This window comes from Ricinus communis, chromosome 2, assembly GCF_019578655.1.
Source record: "Ricinus communis isolate WT05 ecotype wild-type chromosome 2, ASM1957865v1, whole genome shotgun sequence".
NCBI classification, from domain to species: Eukaryota; Viridiplantae; Streptophyta; class Magnoliopsida; order Malpighiales; family Euphorbiaceae; genus Ricinus; species Ricinus communis.
Genome location: NC_063257.1, coordinates 3,949,198 through 3,970,915, shown reverse-complemented (window position 1 = coordinate 3,970,915; position 21,718 = coordinate 3,949,198). Strand labels below are relative to the sequence as shown.

The 21,718-nt window shown below is 32.9% G+C and overlaps 3 protein-coding genes across 3 annotated transcripts; 1 reads left to right on the top strand and 2 right to left on the bottom strand.

Moving 5' to 3' along the window:
• Positions 1 to 3,099: 3,099 nt before the first annotated feature.
• LOC8265300 (mitochondrial outer membrane protein porin 2) lies at positions 3,100 to 5,953 on the bottom strand. Its single transcript, XM_002510052.4, has 6 exons — positions 5,758 to 5,953; positions 5,602 to 5,666; positions 4,454 to 4,564; positions 4,277 to 4,363; positions 3,976 to 4,184; positions 3,100 to 3,643 (listed from the first exon to the last, which is right to left on the bottom strand). Exons 1-6 carry the CDS (start codon positions 5,804 to 5,806, stop codon positions 3,337 to 3,339), a joined length of 828 nt encoding a protein of 275 aa, XP_002510098.1. The 5' UTR covers positions 5,807 to 5,953; the 3' UTR covers positions 3,100 to 3,336.
• Positions 5,954 to 10,312: 4,359 nt separating this feature from the next.
• Positions 10,313 to 12,527, top strand: LOC8265301 (U-box domain-containing protein 4). Its single transcript, XM_002510053.4, has 2 exons — positions 10,313 to 11,607; positions 12,243 to 12,527. The coding sequence occupies exons 1-2, from the start codon at positions 10,627 to 10,629 to the stop codon at positions 12,318 to 12,320; spliced, it is 1,059 nt and encodes a 352-aa protein (XP_002510099.1). The 5' UTR covers positions 10,313 to 10,626; the 3' UTR covers positions 12,321 to 12,527.
• A 7,705-nt stretch (positions 12,528 to 20,232) lies between these two features.
• On the bottom strand, positions 20,233 to 21,718 carry LOC8265303 (probable strigolactone esterase DAD2). Its single transcript, XM_002510055.4, has 2 exons — positions 21,192 to 21,718; positions 20,233 to 20,899 (listed from the first exon to the last, which is right to left on the bottom strand). Exons 1-2 carry the CDS (start codon positions 21,560 to 21,562, stop codon positions 20,470 to 20,472), a joined length of 801 nt encoding a protein of 266 aa, XP_002510101.1. The 5' UTR covers positions 21,563 to 21,718; the 3' UTR covers positions 20,233 to 20,469.

The following is a 21,718-nucleotide window of genomic DNA, read 5'->3' as shown; positions in this document are numbered from 1 at the left end:
AAGTTTACATATCAGTGTCTCTTAAAACCTTGCACACCATGAAGTTGCTTAAAGTCAAATGAGGAATTGTGCTTCCTTTCTTCTTTATAATTCTAGAAAATATAAAAGATAATGCTTTGGTCGTTTTCTGCAATATCAGAACAAGTGGGTAGTTCCATTCTTGCACTCACATCACATGTGGCAATACCATAAGAATTTAATAATCCTTGAAAACTGAATTGGGTGTTCCCTACTTCTAATTCAGACGTTATGTCTATGGTGTTTCTTCTTTTAAATACCTTCTTCTTCTTCTTTTTTTTAAAAAAAAAAAAGAATTATGATTATAATCTTGGTGTTTCTTTGGTACAGTCCAGCCATGGAAATATCTAAACTCGAAGGCATCTAGATATTAAGAAAATTCAAAGATACATTTCTTTTATTTTTCCTTTATTATCAAACGCAATGTCCTAGTCTCCTTTATTTTTGGACTGGTGCAACCGTTCAAAATGGTAGACCACTAACAGAGTATTCTGGGTGAAGCTTCAAAACATTTTTTTTTTAATGACAATTTATTAATGATTTCTACTTTGGTTTTGAAAAGGACTATATTAGATAAGAAATTGTTTATCTTTTTCTTCTTGTGTTGGCCAATCAATGACTTCTTCCAAACAGCAAGTTGCATTGATTTATGCATTTAAGAAAGCAATATTCATTTCATACTCTTCTAATCTCTAAGTTAACGTCTTTACAAGGCATTATGAGAAGAAAAAGTTGATGATCCACTTTTTTATTTAAATTACCTTGTGCGGTTGGTCTTTCTAGAAAAAATAAAATTAATTAAAAGAAAACTAATGGGATTATTTTGTTTTAAAGTTTTAAATGTTATAATTTAATAAATATTTGAGTATTAGATTTTATTTAATATTTAATTTCTCTGAAAAAATAATAATAGTTAGGAATAAAGTACCTCAATATCTTATTACAATATACAAATAAGATTAAAATAATAAAATAACAAAATAAAATATAATTTATTTTTATTTATAATTCATTCAAATTAAAATTGAGCTTTTTTAAATTATGTAAAATTACTTATATGAAATATTATTATAAAAAAATTTTACTGTATAAAAAAATAATAATCTCTTAAATATATAAATCTAAAAAAAATAAATAAAATAAATAAAATAAAAAGAAAAGACTAATGAATTTACATTTGACGACGACAGCTTAAATAGAAGTACTATCACGTAAAATTACCATAAAATATTAGTAAAAGAGTCCTGCAGCAAGTCAACAACTAAAGTAAAATCAATGTAATTTTCGAAGGGAGATTTTTCATATTATCATATATTCTCTTCGGCAAATTGAAGGTCCTATTTCAATTATTATCCACAAGCAAATTAAGTTAAATTTACTTCTGATTCAGAATCTTCACATTTGGTAAAGCAGGAAATTTCTCACAAAATTTATTTATTTTATTTTAGTTTAAATAATTTAATTTAGTATATTTTTTTATAAAATATATAATTAATTTGAGTTAGATATAAATAGATTAAAATATCTATAAATTTAGAAAAGAGTTAAAATTGAAATGAGTGATGAGATTGTGTTGAAATTGGACATTCAAACCTTCCAGGAAATACACTTATAATTTGTCTTTATGCCTAACGATACGGGCTTGTTGGACATTTGAGCACCAAGACTCGTCATGAATTGTGTGATACCGTTCTTGGAAGTTGGAACAGTACCACCTGCCACTTTCTTAACGGCAGCGTTATGTTTCTTCTTCTTCTTCTTTTTCTGGGACAAAGGAAATTCACTTCTAAGGAACAGAACTTACAATAGCAGAGAATTCAGGGGGAGGATTGGTTGACGATACAAGGGGGAGACTCTCTGAAGCAAACTTAGAGACGAGCCATCTGGCTGCATTGCCTCTCAGCTAAATCACAAATAATTCCTCCACATTTTGATTTTCTTTAGAATTTCCTTCTGTAATGTAACAATTCAATTATATCATCTCCTTCTAAAATGTAATCTCACCTTACTACCAACTTAAACCACCGAATATTTTATTTATCATTTCACCTTCAATACTGTATTACATTCTCATCTTTTCTCAAGTTCAATTAAAAGTTTAGAATCATTATATAATTTACTAACATTGAAAATTTGATTAGATAAAGAATTAAATAGCAAAGATGTGGTAGAACAGATAAACAAGAAAAGAGCTAAAATAATTTTCTTAGGAAAAATCAATAAGTAAACATGAATTGCAACTATGAAAAGAAAAGTAAGAATCATTGCATTTACGCTTTTTGTTTTTATTTAGGTAATACACAAAATTTCAGCAAGAGAAAAAGACATGTAACTTCATTTAGCACGAAAAAAATATTAAATAAAATATATTACTTCTATTTATTACAAATGAAAATATTACACGATTAAAATTGAAAATTTATGAAATCACGTGATTTCTTTTACATTTTTCGTAAGACACAAAAAGAAGAAGAAAATGTATGCGTAACAATTTTAATACCTGTATTATAACAACAATTAATAAAAGATAACAACGAAAGTTTTTTATGACAGTTCAAATATTTAATTGAGGGAAGCTACTGGGGGAAGCATCACACCAAGTTTCTTTTGGCTCTCACTATAAACTTTTTACAAAAGAATTTATTGGCAGTGGTCCCCTGGTGTTAGAGAAGGATTTTTTGGCATCAAGAGAAAGTATGTCTTGGGCATTAAAATATGGGTGGCACTAATCAGGTAATATTTGAAGGTGAATGAAGCTGTTTTAAGTCCATATTTATCTTCATTTCGTTTGTATTTGTACCTAGGAACCTTAACCAGCAGGCACCTGCAATACCCAAAACAGGCTAATGCCTAATTTTGCTTCCGTAGTTTGTATCCTCTTAGCCATATGGCTTTACCTGTGGTATAAACTGTTGCTTTATTTATCAATATATACATCTTCTATTTTAAAAAAGTCATTTAACTATTTGCTTTGGCAATGTCAATGTCATTAATATTTGTTTTCACGTCAGAGATGATTAGCAACCTTGACAACCATAAGTCGCAGAGCAAATGAAATAGAGATCCACAAAGCTAAGGATGTGTCAAATCTGACAGTCATTTGATTGAATTCATAAATAAGACGAGAGCAATTCTGTCAATGCACATTTTCTAGAAATCAAAATAAGAAAGTACTATCCAAAAGTAATTTGAGAAATAATGTCTTATATCAAAATACCTAAATCTTATTGAGATAAGAACATCAAGAGAAGCTATAAAAAGAACAAAAAATTTGGTTGCATCTTTCCTGTCGGTTTTCAAGTATAACTGTATTATCCATCAAGGCTTCAGAGAGAGTGCTAACCCAAATTTGGGATTCTTTTGCAAGTTTTTGGTGTCGAAAGAACCAGAAAGTGTCAGTAAGGACTTAGGGTTGATCTCGTGCTGTAGAAGAGCTCCAAGATTGCCATGGTTGTTGAGCTTCGCCTTCAGTACTGTTTGAGGATCAACCACATAGGAACATGCAACTGTCAATGTATTCTCATTTGTTGAGAACTTTCGACTGATCATCCCCCCAAAAGTGCCTTTATTCAAAAGATCCAGGTGATGCAAATACGATACCTGAATTGAATCTCCTTTATCAGCCCTAAAGGAAATGAAAGAAAACAATTAGTGATTTCTTGTTTTAACCATGAACCATGCATATCATATGCTATTTAGTTTCACGGTGCTTCCATTTCATTCTTTAAAAATATACATGTCATTCTGCTTGCTGCAGAAGCATTCGCACATTATAAACAACACTGTAAAAGAAAGGCATATGAAACATCCACAAAAAACCATCTCTACTAATTTATCCAACATCTGAAGACAAGAACTCATCCCAACCATGAATTCCACCTTTTGAGCTATATTATCTTCCTTTTCTCCTCATTTCAAGCACATCTAAATTAATGACTGCAAATTATGGGGACTTACAGAATAACTGAGGCATTAGAATCTGCTGTTGAGTAGCGCACACCAGCATTGTACTTTGGAAATTCGCCAGTAGCTGTTGTATAGGATGTCTCTGCACCAAAGGCAATTGTAGGAGTGCCAATAGTTGCAGAGACATCAACAACAGGAGAATGGTTCAATCCGGCAGCTGCAGTGATACCAGCGTGTTCATGGAAATATTGTACCTCCAACTGTGATAGAAAGAATAGACAGACATCAGTACTGTTAACAGTTTGTTGTATAGCAGATAAATGTCCAACTTAAATAATGAGACATTCCATACCTTGCCAGAATTGTAATCAGGCAGTTTAACAGAAGCTATAACTTTTGTGGATGATGGAAGTTCTGTTGCTGTAAGGGTAGCTAGGATCTGCTCAAAATTCATAAGCATACTTTTGTTAGAAAACAGATGGCAGGCAGCTTTGGATTTTGGGAAAAGAAATAAAATCTGAGTTGTTACATTTGATTCTGTGTTGATTTTGATGTCAAGCGAGCCATTCTTGAATTTCAGTTGTGTTGCCACATCCCCAGAGGACAGGCCTCCCTTTGTGTACAAACTTGATGTGATACCCTGAAGAGAAAAGATGTGACCTTAGTAACCTCAGTTTATATAAAATGCAAGGCCAGATACTCAAGGATCATGCAGCTTAAGGGCAACTGCACATTTCCTAGCAAGTAGCAACAATGCCTTTGAGACACATAAATAAAATGTGAGAAGGAAAATGTACTCTTAAGAAAAATGTTATTAGGCCAAAGAAGAAACTCCAATGAGAATTTATTATTAACACATGATTCACAAATGACTTTGACTAAATACTGTTTAGTATTTTGCAAAAGCTAATGCAAGGGCATCCTTTTTCTCTTGTTCACATTATCATACAATCGAAGCCAAATAAACAATTTCCTAGAATTTCATTGCAACATTGTGGTAAATTGCTGAATAATTTGTCCATTTTATCCCTGGAAGCACCAATTCTGTTAAGTACCACCCTTTTCTACCAATCTGCTACACTCTATTACAGAGTCAACATATCTCCTCTCTAATCTTCGACTTGCATTTTTTTTACTATCTGTCATCTTCCTCTCATACTTTATGTTTACTTGCACAAGGAACGCACTGTTGTCCTAAGTACTAGGTTCTAAATCTTGACTGACCATGTTATTTCATCTATTTCAAACTCATCAGTTTGGAACGTGACAATTTTATTCGTTGCAAAGCTACGATTTGCTGAAAACTCATACTTCAGTACCAAAATTTCCAGGATTATCTTCTCCAGTATTCAAAACGAAGCAGTAAATTGGTGCTAATAAGTAATTTAGTTGCTAAGCACTAACGCATCCCAATAAGTTCTTAAATAAACTCACCTACTTTTGCCGCAATTCTCGGTTTACGCTAGATCAACAAATGTAATGAAGTTACATATCCACAGATCTAGGTCTATGACATGAAAGTTAATAATCTTAAATAGAACAAAGTCCGACAGCAAGCAATCTAACTATTTAAGTCGAGTTCAGTTCTTATTCTTAAAAATCAATTCCAGCTATTAAAAAAGTTTATATACAGCAGTAACAAAAAAGAATAAAAAAGGGAAAGAGAATGAACCATACTCCAGAAGCGAAGGAAGAAGAAACGGCTATCTTATGATCGGTACTGTAGTCCTTGTTTAGTAAATCTGGAAAGTTGAAAGAGAAGCGTTCAATATAAGAGACTACTTGATATACAGATAAAGAAGAATAATTATGGACAGTGAAATTAAGCTGTACCTCCTGCTTTCTTGCCGAAATCAGAGAATAATCCAGGTCCTTTGCTCATGGTGTGCGAGTGTATGATTGCTGAGAGAGAGAGCCTCCGTAGCAGAACGCAGAAATAGGATTAGGGGTTTTAGCAGAGGTTTATTAATATCTCTTTCTGTCTTGACTTGCTGCTATTCACCACTTTAAAGATTAAGGGCCTGGTGGCTTCGGCAGGTCAATCCAACTCATAGCTTGTAAACCGAGTGGTGGTGAAATGTTATTAGTTATTATTGTCTAAATAACTATTTGAAAATATTATTTATTTTTAAATAATAATTTATATTATTATTTTTAGTGGTATATATATATATATATATATATATATATATATATATGCATTAATAATAGTAGCATATAAAAGTAGCTAGAAATTTTATTATTAATTTACTTTAATTTGATTATACTGATTATTAAAAACAACCTTTGTAAATATTTTTATGCTACAAATGAGAAATCTATAATCATAAACGTTATATATATTTTGGATATATGATTTTAATTTTAGAATAATAATTATTTATTATAAATTATATGAAATTGATTTAATACTAATTATTTTTAGTAAGGGTGATATAATCTAAATAAATAAAATAATTAAAGTAAATAATAACAAAAAATAGATTTTCTAATTTGTTAAAAACCTCATATTTTTATTATCATAAAAAATGTTATTTAGCATTTATAGAAGAGATAAGCGTGTCCAATTCAATATATTTTCTATTTAGCTCATTTATTTATCAGAATTTTTTATTTGTTCAGTAGTACCTAAGTCTATATAAACTTGAAAAATGATTTCCAGAGTTGAATTTGTAGCTTATATAACTGTAACAACCAAATGAGATAGGAGTTTCCACGTCATCACCAATAATAATAATAATAATAATAATAAGAACAACAGCAGCTTATAATCCATTTAATACTCCAAAGTCATTAAGTTAAAGCTTCAATTGCTTGAGAACTAGTCAGCAATGCAGGAACCCACATGCTTCGTAGTCGGGAGAACAAGAGAATCTTCGTTATTTTGATATATTGTTTCAAGAGGATGGATGCCCAGATTGAAATTATTCATAAACTACTTGAAGATTATTATTATTATTGAATGAGTTAATAAATAAATAAATAAAATGTGGGAAGTGGGACGTTTATTGAGGTAGTCCAAACGTCCATTACTAATAAATTTAGGTACATTAAGTTCAAATTGTTTGTATATTGATATATCAACTTCCACATGAAAGATGACCTCCGGATCTGACCTAGCCATATCAGCAATCATTTGTTTTAAATACAGTGGGATAAAATTATTGTGGTCCGCAATACAATTTCTTTGCTACCGTCTACATCATCAAATTTCCATAAAACAACCAAAAAGAAAGTGTTTAAATATATTACTTTTCTCTTGTTGGTTAACGCAATTTGTTGTTTATTTATTTCATCTAATTAACTATATATCTATAAATTATTTTACTCTGAAATGGAAAGAGACCGATAAATTACTAATCTTTCATTGTCTAAACTCAATCAAACTTCATTTACTAAAGCAAGAAGTTGCTCACGACATGGATAAAAAAACACTTGGATACGGGATATCCTGATTTTGGTAACCATAACTATACACAATTATACTCAACACCAAAATCCCACATTGTGAATTAACTTATTTACATCAATCTACTGATCTATGAACATAATGACCATATATATATATATATGCTACAATGTCGCATCAAAAAGCTCTACCTCGTCTCTTTTTCTTTTAACCTAAGAGGATCATACACTGCATCAAAACTTTCACAGAAACAAAGACAAAAGAAAAAAAGGAACCAGATGCTTGGGGGTGGTTTTGGTCTCTGGGTTGGCCGGGCCCCCATATGCTTTCTCTTCTATTTTACAATTTGCTTGTAAATTGGGACTGTTTTATTATCTCCCCTATACCTCTCGATTTATTCTTCATCTCCTCCTCCTTATGTGCAATTATAAGTGATTTAATTAGACACATTCTTCTCCAGTGGTTATATATTTTTTCTCTTCCTATTTTCTCATTTAAAGTATTGAGTTAATAGATTATGGTAGACTTTAAGAATGCTTCAACTTCTTACAAACTATCATTTTAATAGAAATTTCGTTTATTCTTTTCTTAGCTTATTATTTAAAAACTGCATATATAGTTGTGGTTTGAATATATTTAAGCTAGATTTGAATCGTTTGGTTGTGAACAAGATAAATCTTTAGAGATGATGAAGGGACAACTTCGATTTTATCTTCCCCTCTTACTAGGGTCAAATGTGTCCTAATTGTATTATTCTCTGCCATAATTGTTGTAATCTTTTATGGATCTTTTTGTTGTCTTTTGCAATCTTTAGGCCACCGGTTCAATTAGTGAAATTATGCCCTTTCTTTTTTCTTCTCCAAAACTCTATTCTCTCTCTAAATAAAGTTAAATAATTGTTATAGTTTGACAATCATCAATCCTGGAATAACAAACAATAACTAAAAGAATAAATCTTCTTTTGAAAAGAAAGATAGCCACCAAAATATTCTAATAATTGTCAAGACACGCACTGTTTAACACAGGGATGTAGCCCGCCCAACTAACCTGGATCCACTCCATGTCGGTCTACGGCGTGTAGGGCCTCTAGGCTTCTAACCCTTACTGCTGGCCTGCCTTGGCCAATAAGCGCGGCAGAAAAGATTCATATCCAATTAATTAATTAAATTCCAGCACTAATTTTATTTAATACGGTTAGGATTATTTTAATTTAACAGCTAATACCATAATTCATTATTTAATATGAGTCAAATTTAATTAATGGTAACTTTACAAAAATTTAATAAGTCACATAAAAATATAATATTAATAAAAATATAAAGTGATTAACTTGATTACATCACAAATGGGTATTAATTTTATAATGTCTTTAGAGCATTTAAGAATTTCAATATGATACAAATCGATGGTGTCATTATTATTAATAATAATTCTTTATCAGTTGGGTTAAGATATTGTGTTGGTTTTTTGTCGGGTATAAGTATTTTGCTTTAATATATGATATTAATTAGTTATTTGTGGCACTATAAGTCGTTTAAAATTACATGAATTGTACTACATATTATTTGGAGTTGTTTTATTATTTATTTGTCTTATCAGTTGACTATATTTATTTTATCTCCCTCCATATGCATGTTTCTTTTATTCCTATGCTATAAATAACACATGAATGTCTTTTTTTGTGCAAATAAACTTAGTTGATATGATTTATGAATGTAATTCTTTTGACGTTTATTGAGTTCTCTGTATAAAAAGGTTTTCCTTTTTTTTTTTTTTTTTTGTTAGATGTTTGATGATATCTTTCTCTTTATTTGTCAACCAATTAATAATGTTGTATAATCGTTTTAATTTATAAGCTTCCGGAATTCTCAAAGGTTGAATAAAATAATTATGTAAACAATTTACATATCTTTCTTACGACAAATGTATGTAAGTAGTAAGTTTTGAATAGCTTCTATTATTATTTGCAGTATGATATTTTTTTGGCAACTAATTCAAACTTTTTTTTTTTTCGTTGTTGAACATACAGATTTTAAAAAATTAACCGAAGAATTTATTTTTTTTGAATCAAACGGAAAATATTTTTAAGCAAATATATTTTTCTAATTCTTTATTATTTATTTTATAGTATAATGATAATTTAAAGTAAATTTTATTATTTTGTGTTATATATATAATTTATTTTATGCACAACTAACTGTTTAGCTTTCCATGTAAGTTTGTATTAGTTAAAAAAATAAAATAATATATATTTAATTATTTTATTTTTTATGCTCTAAAGTGTTAAAAGAAATAGATCAAATGACCAAATATAGTTCAACTATATATTTTATCTGTCTTAAAATAATAGTACTTTTTTAATTACATACAAATTAAGAAATATAGATTTTTAATTAACATTATGAATCTTTATGAAAATTTGTTAATAATATTTTAATTGGACTTTTAGTTATAATTTCAGAAAATAATATTTGTATGTAATAATATCTAAACTAATTAATTTTGTCAACAATCTATTGTACTAATAAAAAGATAGATTATAATTTAAAATAAAATAAAAAAGAGTTAGAAGGAATAAGTATATGTAATCTTAACTTGTATTCATATATAGCGACTTGGAAAATTCGCACTCAATTAAGTTACGAACTTTAAATAATAAATCAGTGGCGTGGTCTGATCTGTTTTGATGCCTTATGATTGATGAAAAGCATGTGCATCACACTATCACAGTCAACACCACGCAAAAAAAGAACTTCAGAGAATAGTGACGTGGCACAAAATAAAGCACGCAAACCAACCTAATATACCATACAACAACACTGAATTACACCCACCCATTATTCCTCTAACTAAAGAAAAGAAATATTTAATAAACCGGAAAAAGAAGCCCCCAAATCACAACGTAGGGCGGAGTTAAGAAGAAGAAGAGCAAATAAGAAAGGTTCTTCTCAACATCGAAAACCCTTTTCATCGAATAGCGAACCTTCCCCGCACGCGTTTAAAGAGACCATTCGCACGTGCTCACACCCGACTAGGATTTGGTACGGTCAAAACCTGCACGTGCCAGCCCATCTCCCAATAAACTCACGCACTCTTGTCCAGGTGTTCTCTTTCCCTGCCTCGTTATATCCCTCTCTATAAAGCATAAACCACTGCCTTCTCTCTTCCCTTCCACTTTAACTAAACTCAGCTTATTATTATTCCCCTCTTGAATTTTCCCAATTCGGATCTTCCTACCCGATTCCAAATCCGAAATACTTTTTTCTTAAAAAAGAAAAATAGATGCAGTGATAATGGAGATGGAAACTCGAGCAAGTTTCACTTACATGGGAAGGAGCTTTGGCAACACGAGTGTTAACGATGATTCTTCTGCTTTTAGCGATTGCAACAGCGACAGATCCGGAGAGTTCCCTACGGCGTCGTCTGAGAGTAGGCGATTATTAATAGCTTGCGCAGCGGAGAATTCTGACGATTTTATCCGCCAGCTTGTATTGGATCTCGAATCATGTTCTATCGACGAGCAAAAACAAGCGGCCATGGAGATTAGACTCCTCGCCAAGAATAAACCAGAGAATCGTCTCAAAATTGTTAAAGCAGGCGCGCTTAAGCCTTTGATTTCATTAATATCCTGTTCGGATTCTCAGCTTCAAGAATACGGTGTCACAGCAATTTTGAATTTATCTTTATGTGATGAGAATAAAGAAGTGATTGCTTCGTCAGGAGCGATTAAGCCATTAGTTAGGGCTTTAAAAACAGGGACATCAACTGCTAAAGAAAACGCAGCATGTGCTTTGCTACGTCTCTCACAAGTAGAAGAAAACAAAGTCGCAATCGGACGATCAGGGTCGATTCCGCTTTTAGTGAACTTACTCGAGACCGGAGGATTTCGCGGGAAAAAAGATGCAGCAACAGCTTTATATTCGTTATGTTCGGTGAAAGAAAATAAGATGAGGGCCGTCCAAGCTGGGATCATGAAACCATTAGTGGAATTAATGGCTGATTTTGAGTCAAACATGGTTGATAAGTCAGCGTTTGTTTTGAGTCTTCTGGTTTCGGTTACGGAAGCGAGAACGGCGTTAGTCGAGGAAGGAGGGATACCGGTTCTGGTAGAGATAATCGAGGTTGGTTCTCAAAGGCAAAAAGAGATTGCTGTTGCTATTTTATTGCAGATTTGTGAGGATAATTTAATGCGTCGTGCTATGGTGGTTCGTGAAGGTGCGATTCCTCCTTTGATTGCTTTGTCACAGTCCGGTACCAATCGCGCCAAACAAAAGGTAAATGCCACGTCTAATTTCCGGTCATAAAAAGGGTCTAAAAGTTGCTGATGTGGAACGGGTATCTAGGGGAAAAAAATTTACCTTATATTTTATAATTACTGTGCTTTTCCGGTCTTTTTTTTTTTAATATTGAAAATTTCCTTAATTTATATCTGCTTTTAAGGAAGGAGACATCTTCTCATCTCGAAATCAATGTTTTCTTGTTTGCCTTTTTCTATTTATGTTTTTGTGGTTTTAGAGCGGCAAGAATGCATTGATTGGCCACTCTTTAACTTTCCTTTTTAGTGAGAAAGCAAATAAATGTTCCATTTAACTTGGACTTTCCCTTTTTCATCTGAAATGGGCAAGTGCAGTCCTTTTCAGTTTTCTCACATCGTATAGTAATTATTATGTTATACCAGGTCTTAACAGATGAAGGATTTTGAGTAAGAGCGTTCTTATTCTTTTTTTAATTTATTAAATGATGTATTGTACCAAGTCTTAACCAATGAAGGGTCTTGGGGATTTTTTTGTTTTTCTTGGTTTTACTTTTGCCAATGGAGTTGTTATGGTTGGTTAATTTGTTTACTTTGTCTAATGAATTATATCTGATGGAAGAGTGGGCATGTTTTGGTGTCGTTTTATGCGGACAGGCGGAAACACTGATAGATCTTCTACGGCAACCAAGATCCGGGAACGCCGCTGCCAGAACACCAGACGTGTCTGTATGAATTGGTGTCCATGTCCCTACCACATGCCCATGTGTAATCATACGTACAAACTGTTGATAGCTTTCTCTTTTTTTTTTTTTTTTTTTCCCTTTCTTTTCTAAAAGAAAAAAAGAAAGAGATAAAACTTGTAAATATCTGTGTTACGGAGCTTGTAAAAGTTTTAAAGTGGTTTAAGTTTGGTATGAGGCCTCTGTTTGCCTTTCTGAATTTTGAGACTGTTTTTAGTTCATTTCACCTAATTTATTGTCCATTCTAAAAATTTAGCTTAACTATATAGATTAGCATAATTGGGAAGGAAGGGTGGGAAATGATTAAACAAAGGGATTAGGGACCAAAGGAATAAAGAAAAATGCTTTATTTAAATAAAATAAAATAAAAGAAAAAAGGAAAATTCACGAGGAACTCGTGCATTAGGACCGTGCAAGAACGAGGCTGCGGACAAAGTCATCAGCCCACTTTCATTCAAATAAAACCCATCGATTTTGGGGATTTTAATTGAAGAATTTGTTCATTTGCTTGCCACGTGATCAACATTCAGTTACTGATAGTTAGTGGGTCAGTCAGTCCACTCATCGGCCTTTATATGGGTCCCATTCTTCCTCATGATTTTCTGCATTATTTGTTGTTTCTTTTTCAGATATTTCTGCAAAAAGAAAAAAAAAACCTTCCTTTTCTTCAAATCCATCCACTCTACAAAAGCATGTTGTTCCCTGTTTTTACGCTCCATGACTTGTGATGGAGGTGATTCCAAATTTTTAGGGCCCTCAAAAGTCCTCTCACTTCTTTGTCAAACTGATCCTAGCGAAATATATTCTAGTCAGCATTTGAAATTGATTGATGAACTATTTCTCAGTAAATTTCAAAATATTACGCGCCAAACTCCGTCATCCGACGTCCTAATTAATCTATTTTTGCCAATCTCCAAAATTGTCTGTTGGGTCAGTGTCAAGTTTTCTCTCGCAGACATTGACAGTTCAACTTTCATGCTCAGAGAGAGAGAAAAGTGGGTCTGGAAGTTACCCATTTCTTAAGCGATGTCGTTGTTACTTCTATAGTGCCGTTTAGAAGAAGAGTTGCATGGCCTTTTCACGATCTATTTACGCGGTAATAGTAATAGCTACTACATATTTCCTGTCGATCGGTGCGTGGATTGTTGCATCACTAGTAACCTTTTTCATAAGTTAAATTTGACCTATTCTTCTTCTTCTTCTTCTTCTTTTATTTATTTATGTTTCGAATACAGGGTCACAGGTCAATTTCAACTAGTACAGCAACTACTCTCTGGAAATGGATAACTTGGGTTGGACCCTGCTTCCTTAGGTTTAAGTTTACCTGAACTTGTAATGACCTCATTCTTTTATTTTAATTATTTATCATTCGAGACAGTTTCAACTAATAATAGTATAACTCCATATTCTAATACCCCCTTGTATCCAAATCCAATTGACAGGATAAAAATAGAAAAAGGTGAAGTGAAATTATTAAAACATTATCCTCCTTAGTGATCTCATATCATTGGCTTCTCAATTTATTAAAAATGAAAAAACAGTATCTAAGAAGTAAAATTCAATTTCAATTAAATTATTTTTATAAAAAAAAAGTGCTACATTTGTATGAAAAATGAGGATCCGTGTAGTGTGGATGACAATATATGTACACATTATAAAAAGTGGTCGGTTGATAACTTGGGTTTGGAGAGTTTTGTTGAAACCTCCCTGGTTTACATTTGCAGGGATGGCTGCAGGTCAAGCATCCTTCCATTTGCTGTTATTTTGCAGGTCAAATACTCATTAATTTCAAATCGTTTAACGATATTTGTTCCCATCTTAAACCCTACAAAGTCCTATCTTTGAATATCTACGAGCTACTCATATATCGTCCAAATCGATTTATTCTGTTGTATTTTGATAATGTAGAAAAGTCTATTATTAAGAAATAATAATACATTATTCTTCAAAAAATTTAGATTTACGTAGCTAATCAATTATAAAACAAAATAAATGCAATCCACAGAACTAAAAGTTTTACAATAAAAAAAAAAATACAGTCCGTATAGCAAAATGTTCAATAATAATAAATGTTTGTGTATATGTAAATAGATATATACTCTCTCAGCAACTAAATGCACTATCAAATTTAATCCACTAATGTTATTAGTTTTTGGAACTGGCACCAATAATATTAACATTAATGTCTTTAAACATATATGAGTAGCATGTATATGAGCATATCAACTCTTACCATCACGAGTGTATATATATATATATATATATATATATATATATATGTCACGACCCCATCCGTGGACCCGTGACTGGCACTAGGGAATGGGTAGGCGTAAGGCCACCGAAACCCGTAGTAAGCCCGACACTCACCGACTTAAACAAATCTCATCTCAAATTAATATTATTAAAGCCACAATTTATCTTAACGTACTACATTCTACATAAATACTTGATGCGGAAAAACTAGGCGAGACCTGAAACTCAGAAAATTTACAATTGATACATCTACTATTACTACTGCGGATGATCTAAGATTTACCAATTTACATACCAAATCAAATACATCACCCGATGATGAAGGAGTCGGGTTACTGAATAAGAGTCGCGGGAGAACTAACGTCGAATCCGAAAAAATATAAATGGATACCGCCGAGAGTGAGTTAAAATCAAATAATCTAGAGACTATTACTTCTTCTCAGAAAACATAGATTATTCAAATCAGTATATCAAACCATACTATAATTATACCCTACTATTTCCTTCACATAAAATATTAATCATTCGAATCAAAATGTCAACCATGCACGTAAATACAATCCATATTATAATCATACCATAATAAATTAATAAATAAATAAATAAAAATATATTTTTACTTTTACGGGACGAGTGGCTCGGTAGAACCCTAAACCCAAAAATCTAGTAGCCATTCGGCTCTCTTAATCCAATAAGACTGGCGCCCCGAGAGCAATGCCCGACCAAGGACCTTACTTCCAGTCTGGTCACTTAAGTATCCAAATAAGAAATCTAGTAGCCATTCGGCTCTCTTAATCCAATAAGACTGGCGCCCCGAGAGCAATGCTCGACCAGGGACCTTACCTCCAGTCTGGTCACTTAAGTATCCAAATAAGCCGGCGCCCCGAGAGCAATGCTCGACTAGGGCAAACCCATGAAAATCTTATTACATGTCCATGATCATTACCGGTGCGCACGCGGTCCTGATGTAACCCATCAGGCGGCATGTTCTACAAGCCACGTTTCCCAAGACACGATCATCTATTTAATAAATATCATTGTATAATGAAGTCATTCAACCATATCAAATTAATGATTAACAATTAAGAGTAAAACATCAGGCAACTCGTGAGGAAAAATAATAACGTTTGTATTATTATAAGATTACTATAATAATACTTATATTATCTTCAATAATTATTAATCCAGTAAAATTATTTATGTTGCGATACTAATAACCATATTATGCATAAACTTTTAAAATATCATATTAAAATCAGACTTAGCAATAGTGCAATGATTAAATGACTTTAACTCACAGAATTGGGCGACCTCCTAGCTCTGCTCCGGTGCCTCAGTTGGAGCGAGCCGAACAGACAGATCATCTAATCACGGAAAATAATTTATCAAAGCCGAAACAATCGATCATTAATCCTAGGTCTAGACTCCTAGACTGACTGTCTAAGAATCTCGACTCGGAGAATTCTACCAAAAATCCCGTGAGAACCTCCCCTACAACACGAACATTACCCCCGTAAAAACGGGTCCAGGGACTGCCAAGAACACTTCAAATATCCAACAATTTAAACAACAGGAGTCGGGTCCCCAAACTTCACTATTTCCCGACTCCGCCACACAGCACAAAATACGAGGCAGGCAAACTGACAGACAATTATTTTTGACTCACAAATATCATCAAATACTCAATACCATCCAATAGACACAATTAAACCAAGAATTTCTAAAATTAACGGGCCAAAGAAAATTACCGAGACGCTCGATCGCTCGGTCGACTCGCCTTCGGCTGCCGGAGTCCGATCGACGATCCGAACTCACAACGACGCGCTGAAGACGATCCCCGCTTCCAATTTTCCGATCTGACACCGGATCATCCGGAGAGATTTACGGACGATCTCGACCATCGATTTGCAAACGAAGCCCGATCGCCACAAAATCAGTGCCATCGCGAAGCTTGAGCTGAAAAGAGTCGGGATACGCCCTCCAATCGTCCATCCTCTGCCGGATCTCGTCGGAAAAGCCCAAAAACCTCGGCTGCCTCCACATCGCCGGAACTCTCTCCTCTGGCCACCAAAACCGACGCCGCTACCGCCAAAAGGAAGCTCTCTTCAAGGGGAGTCGATCGCCACCAAGATCGGCCGGAAAAGGCCGGAATGGCGCCTTGCCGCTGCTCGGCTCCACCGCCCTCGCCGCTCTTCGCCCGCCCCCACTAGAGCTTCCGGCCACCACTGCGCCTCTCTCTCTCTCCCCTCTCTCTCTCTCTCCTCCTTTCTTCTTCCCCCGATTTTCTTTCCTTTCAATATCGACATTAGGCCCCCGAACTTTTCCTTATTGCAATTTGGTCCCTCAATTTTCTTAATTACTTACAATTTCATCCTGCAGAATTCCAATTTAACCCCCAAACTTTCCTTTAGCCTTTCAATTAAGCCCTTAACTAATTAATTTGGGCCAAAACCGAATTATTGAAAATACACAATTACAAAAATACCCCTGACCGACATATTTATTTACAAAAATACCAAGCTCACAAATTTCCATTAAAACCCCATAAAAATAACATTATACTTTCAATCCTTATTCCAAAATAAATTTTCAATTAAATCCTACACACAATTAAATTAAATAATCAATTTCTAACTTAAAATTTAATACTACTAATCAATTATAATACCAATTTTTTCAAAATTCTTTTATAAAAACATCCCTTACAATTTCTATCATAATTTTCCAATATAAAATTTTACTTATATAAATATGCATTTATAAAAAAAAATTGAATAACCAAAATATAATCATTTCTCAAATAGTCTACTTGAATAATTTCTTAAAATTTCAAACTAATTGGGTATAGAAAATAACTCATTTATTTATCTAACATGAAAATTCAAAATTTGTATTTAAATCATTCCAAATAAACCGAATAAAAATAAAGCTAAAATTAACCTAAATAAAAACTCATTATTACATATATAAAAAATTCCGGGTGTTATAATATATATATACTCTTAATTAAATAAAATATTAAAGTTATTAATAAATATAGAAATTATTTTGATTAAAACAAATTCTACAGTTATTATTATTATCTAACAGACCAAATTACAATAAAATCTTTTCCATATGAAATGAAGTGAAATCAAAGGAAAAAGGGTGTTAGGGTGGTTTGGGCCTAAGGTAAGCAATAATAGAAAAAACACAATAAAATATATTATTGAGGCAATGGCCTAATAGACGCGTATCGGGCTGGGATCTCTTAGTCTTAGCATCGGACAAGTAGATGACAGGAGGAAGTTCAAATCCGTGAGCAAGCAGCACAAACAAACAAACAATTCACCAGCACTCAGAAGTCATAAGTTATTACAGTACATGGACTTTGGCAACCATGAATATCCTCAGACTTCCCTCATTTAAACTCCTGCCATCTGTTAGCTCTTATCTTAATAGTACATTTTGACTTGGGAGTTCTTCGCATTACAAAAAAATGAAAGGGCATATATGTATTTTCCTTAATAAAATTTAATTATTATTTAGCACCCGTCTTATTATCACCTCAGAGTTTCTTTTTTTTTTTTTTCTAATTCAATCCAACATCAATTATTAGTTTTAATTAATTTAGTCAGTTCTCTAATCTAATTAATTAATGTTTATAATCAATAATTTATTTTAAAATACCATTCGTAATTAAAATAACGATAATAATTTGAATAATATACAGATGAATGACTAATTAATCTTTATTTATTCAAAGGTTTTTCTTTTAAATATTTGCTTATAGTTATAGTTGAGATATCTGCTTAAATAAGGAAAGAATGATGTTCGATCAAATTGCCAATTTTTTTAATAGATTCAATATTTTTTGATGAAATTGCAGTCCATTTCATGATTACTTACACTCGTATGCCTTATGCAACATTCATCAATATTGCAAAGGGAAAAAATAAAATTGGTGAATAGAAAAAAATGGCGCCGAAATACTCGTCGGTAATTGTCTACATCCAAATCGAAATAGTTCAAAATCTTTTACTGTTTTCTTTTTCTTTGTCACAACAAGTAATTGATATTTGGATCAGGTTATCTTCACCTCCAAATATCCAATTATTATTATTAAGTATGATAGCAACACAAATTTGATTTCTTTCCTTTTTTCTGTTAAACAAACAAGAAAGAAAAACAAAAGGGAAAGAGACGTCCACTCTGCAATTAAGGATCGAGTGCTCCTTTCCTTTATAGACAATGGACGGACTATAAAGCCCATAAAGTGGTGGGCCACTTCAATTTTGGATCTTTCTTATAGACTGGACTATATAAGATTCTCTCATCCATAAACAAACATTTCTTCCAGAATAAATGTCAACCAATTTGTTTGTTTTTTTTTAATTTTTTTTCCTTTTTACCCTTAAAAGGAAATAGTGAGTTTTATATATTTTTCTTACTCTGATTTCATCATAATATATGATACGAAGTTTCAATTGTTCCAATCCTTGTTTAATCCAGACTTATCTACAAGGGGTCCCCTTAGAGATAAATCCATGTGATCCATGAAAAATTTGTGATTCACTCTACCATTGTGTTCGGAATCAGGAGAGAAAAATAAAATCATTTACATAGCCTTATGGATTTTGAATTTGAGTTTGTTCCAAATAAAAAAAGTAGGAGGATAAAATATGTATATTTGTAAGAATATCTATATTATTTTGCATTATATTAAAAGGATGACTTGTTTTCCTTTCACCAAACAGTAAACAGGAGAATTAAAAATGTTAAAATATTTTTCTATTATTCTTTTTTATCTCTCAATCAAAGTGCAACCACAATAATGAATGGTATTGTTTTAGTTAGTTATAATGGATCCTATTTTCTTAGTTAGTTTTAAGTCGGATCTCTCTTTATCTTAAGAAGTGTCGGTGCCAAATTATGGATTTTTTTGACATTTCGATTTAACACTTTAATAAAGCGTATTTTGATTTTCAATATCTTATTTTTAGAATTTTAAAAATAAACTGAAAGTGGTACATAAATCTCTCGTAATTTCTAAAAAGGAACATGCAAAAAATCTAATATCTAGAGCTATAACAAACAAGCCTCTATAATGGTTATAGTCTTATAGAGGGTGTCAAAGGTTGCCTTAACATCTTGTTTAAGGGTCGTCCCTTTAATTGCAAAGATAACCGAAGCGCTAGATTTGAAGGCATTAAAATTGTTTAGTGCCCAAATGCATGAAGAATTTGAATGACTTGAAAACTTTATGGCAAATGTGTAGAGAAATGCTTAACCTAACTTCAATCCTCACACGAATGTTGTATTACACTGACCTTAGTTGGTTCTTTTATCATAATTAGTCAATGAATGTAAATATATTACCCATAAAATGTGAACCTGTCAATAATTATAATAGAAAATTTATAATATTATGTAATAAAACAGGATTGGTAGAAGAATTTTTACTCTATTTCTTCATCAATATGTAACTTCTTTTGTTTAGGATTGTCCTTTGTTTTTTAGGTATTCGGCCTCATTCTATTTAAATTTAGCTAATGATTTAGCTTTGATTATTTGTCTTTATCCTTGTGGTTAAGGCTTGTACTAGTATAGAGTCCATTGTTAAGAAAAATAGACAAGGAAAGAAAGAGACGGAGAAAAAGAACAAAAGAGAATGCGCCGACACGTGATTATCACGTGGGTATCTTATCCTTTTGAAAAATATCATATAATGACACATATTAATCCCCAGTCTAAGGACTAATGTCCACAAATTATCTTCCAGGTGTCAACATCTCCACCCTTATTAAATTACTTGGACCCAACTTTTTAGCTCCGAACATTCACTGCATAACACACACCTGAAAAAGCAATAAGAAAAAAAGAAAAGAAAAAGAACAAAACTTCTTTTTCTATCTTGAAAGGGCTCGCCGGAGCACTTGAGCCAACAAGGCCGGGGCACTTAAATGTGGCAAATGACCCTCTGTCCTTAATATTTCCACCGTGTTCCGGCCACCCAAATGGATTCTCAAATATTCTGCCACCGATGCTGGTACCGAGACATCCTTGGCTGTCTGAATTATGCAACAGGGTACCTTGACTAAGCCTAGTATACCTCTTAGATCACTATTAAAAACTGTTCTCGACACAAATAAAGTAATATCTGGCCTCATATTGAAAAGGGTCCTGCTAAATTCTCTAACCGCAGCAGGCACATCAGCCCCAACGGCTAGCGGTGCAAAACCGTTGACCCATGCCTCATAATTCGCTTCCATTGCAGTGAAAACATTCTCTATATCAGGTCGCTCGAATCCTCCATGGTAATCTTTATCATTCAAGAATCTGATATATAACAAAAGGTTTCAAGAAACCAGTAACTATATAATGGCAATCTTTATCATTCAAGACTCTTAACACAAGATTTTCAGTCAAACAAGAAATTAACATATAAGTATTCTAATTAAGTAATAAACTCTTTTGTTAATTGGCCCGTACTGATGTTCGAACTCAAAAATCTCACAGCCCTCTACTGAAACTCAAATTCAAAACCTCACAGGCAATCCTGGTATGACTTCAGTCCTGCTAAGTCAAAGCTTACTAAGAATAATTAAAAAATAAATGTTTTGAGTGTTACCTTGGAGAAGCACCGATGAGGATGAGTTTAGAGAAGAGTTCAGGGCGTCTAATGGAGGCTAAAATACCAATCATGGCGGAAACAGAGTGACCAACATAAGCACAGCGATCGACACGAAGAGCGTCAAGAATGTTGAGCAAGTCATCAACGTAAGCGTCGAGAGTTGTGTACCTTCTAAAATCAAAGTAATCGGGATTAACACTGCCTGCACAAACAAGGTCATAAAGGATTATGCTATAATTTTGAGTGAAAAAGGGCAGAATGCGTTGCCATGCTGATTGGTCAGTGCCGAATCCATGGGCTAGAACAAGAATTTTGTCGCCGGAACCGACAACACGGACGTTGAGAGCTTCTAAAAGGGTAGTGCCCATATTTGAAGAGGTAGAGAAGAATGAGATTTCAGAGACCTTTTGGCTGATCGAATGAGTATTTTGAAGAAAGAAAGAAAGAAATAGAGGAGTCTGTATAAATGAGATTAGGTGGGTAGGTGCGTGTGCGTGCGCGTGCGCGTGCTAGTTTTATAGTCT

Coding starts and splice junctions, on each gene's coding strand:
- LOC8265300 (XM_002510052.4), bottom strand. CDS start 5,806: ATGAGCAAAGGACCTGGATTATTCTCTGATTTCGGCAAGAAAGCAGGA. Junction 4,565..5,601: donor CTTCTTCCTTCGCTTCTGGA/GTATGGTTCATT, acceptor TTTTCTCTTCAG/GGTATCACATCAAGTTTGTA. Junction 4,185..4,276: donor CTGATTACAATTCTGGCAAG/GTATGGAATGTC, acceptor TTTCTATCACAG/TTGGAGGTACAATATTTCCA.
- LOC8265301 (XM_002510053.4), top strand. CDS start 10,627: ATGGAGATGGAAACTCGAGCAAGTTTCACTTACATGGGAAGGAGCTTT. Junction 11,608..12,242: donor CCAATCGCGCCAAACAAAAG/GTAAATGCCACG, acceptor TTATGCGGACAG/GCGGAAACACTGATAGATCT.
- LOC8265303 (XM_002510055.4), bottom strand. CDS start 21,562: ATGGGCACTACCCTTTTAGAAGCTCTCAACGTCCGTGTTGTCGGTTCC. Junction 20,900..21,191: donor CTCATCGGTGCTTCTCCAAG/GTAACACTCAAA, acceptor GTTATATATCAG/ATTCTTGAATGATAAAGATT.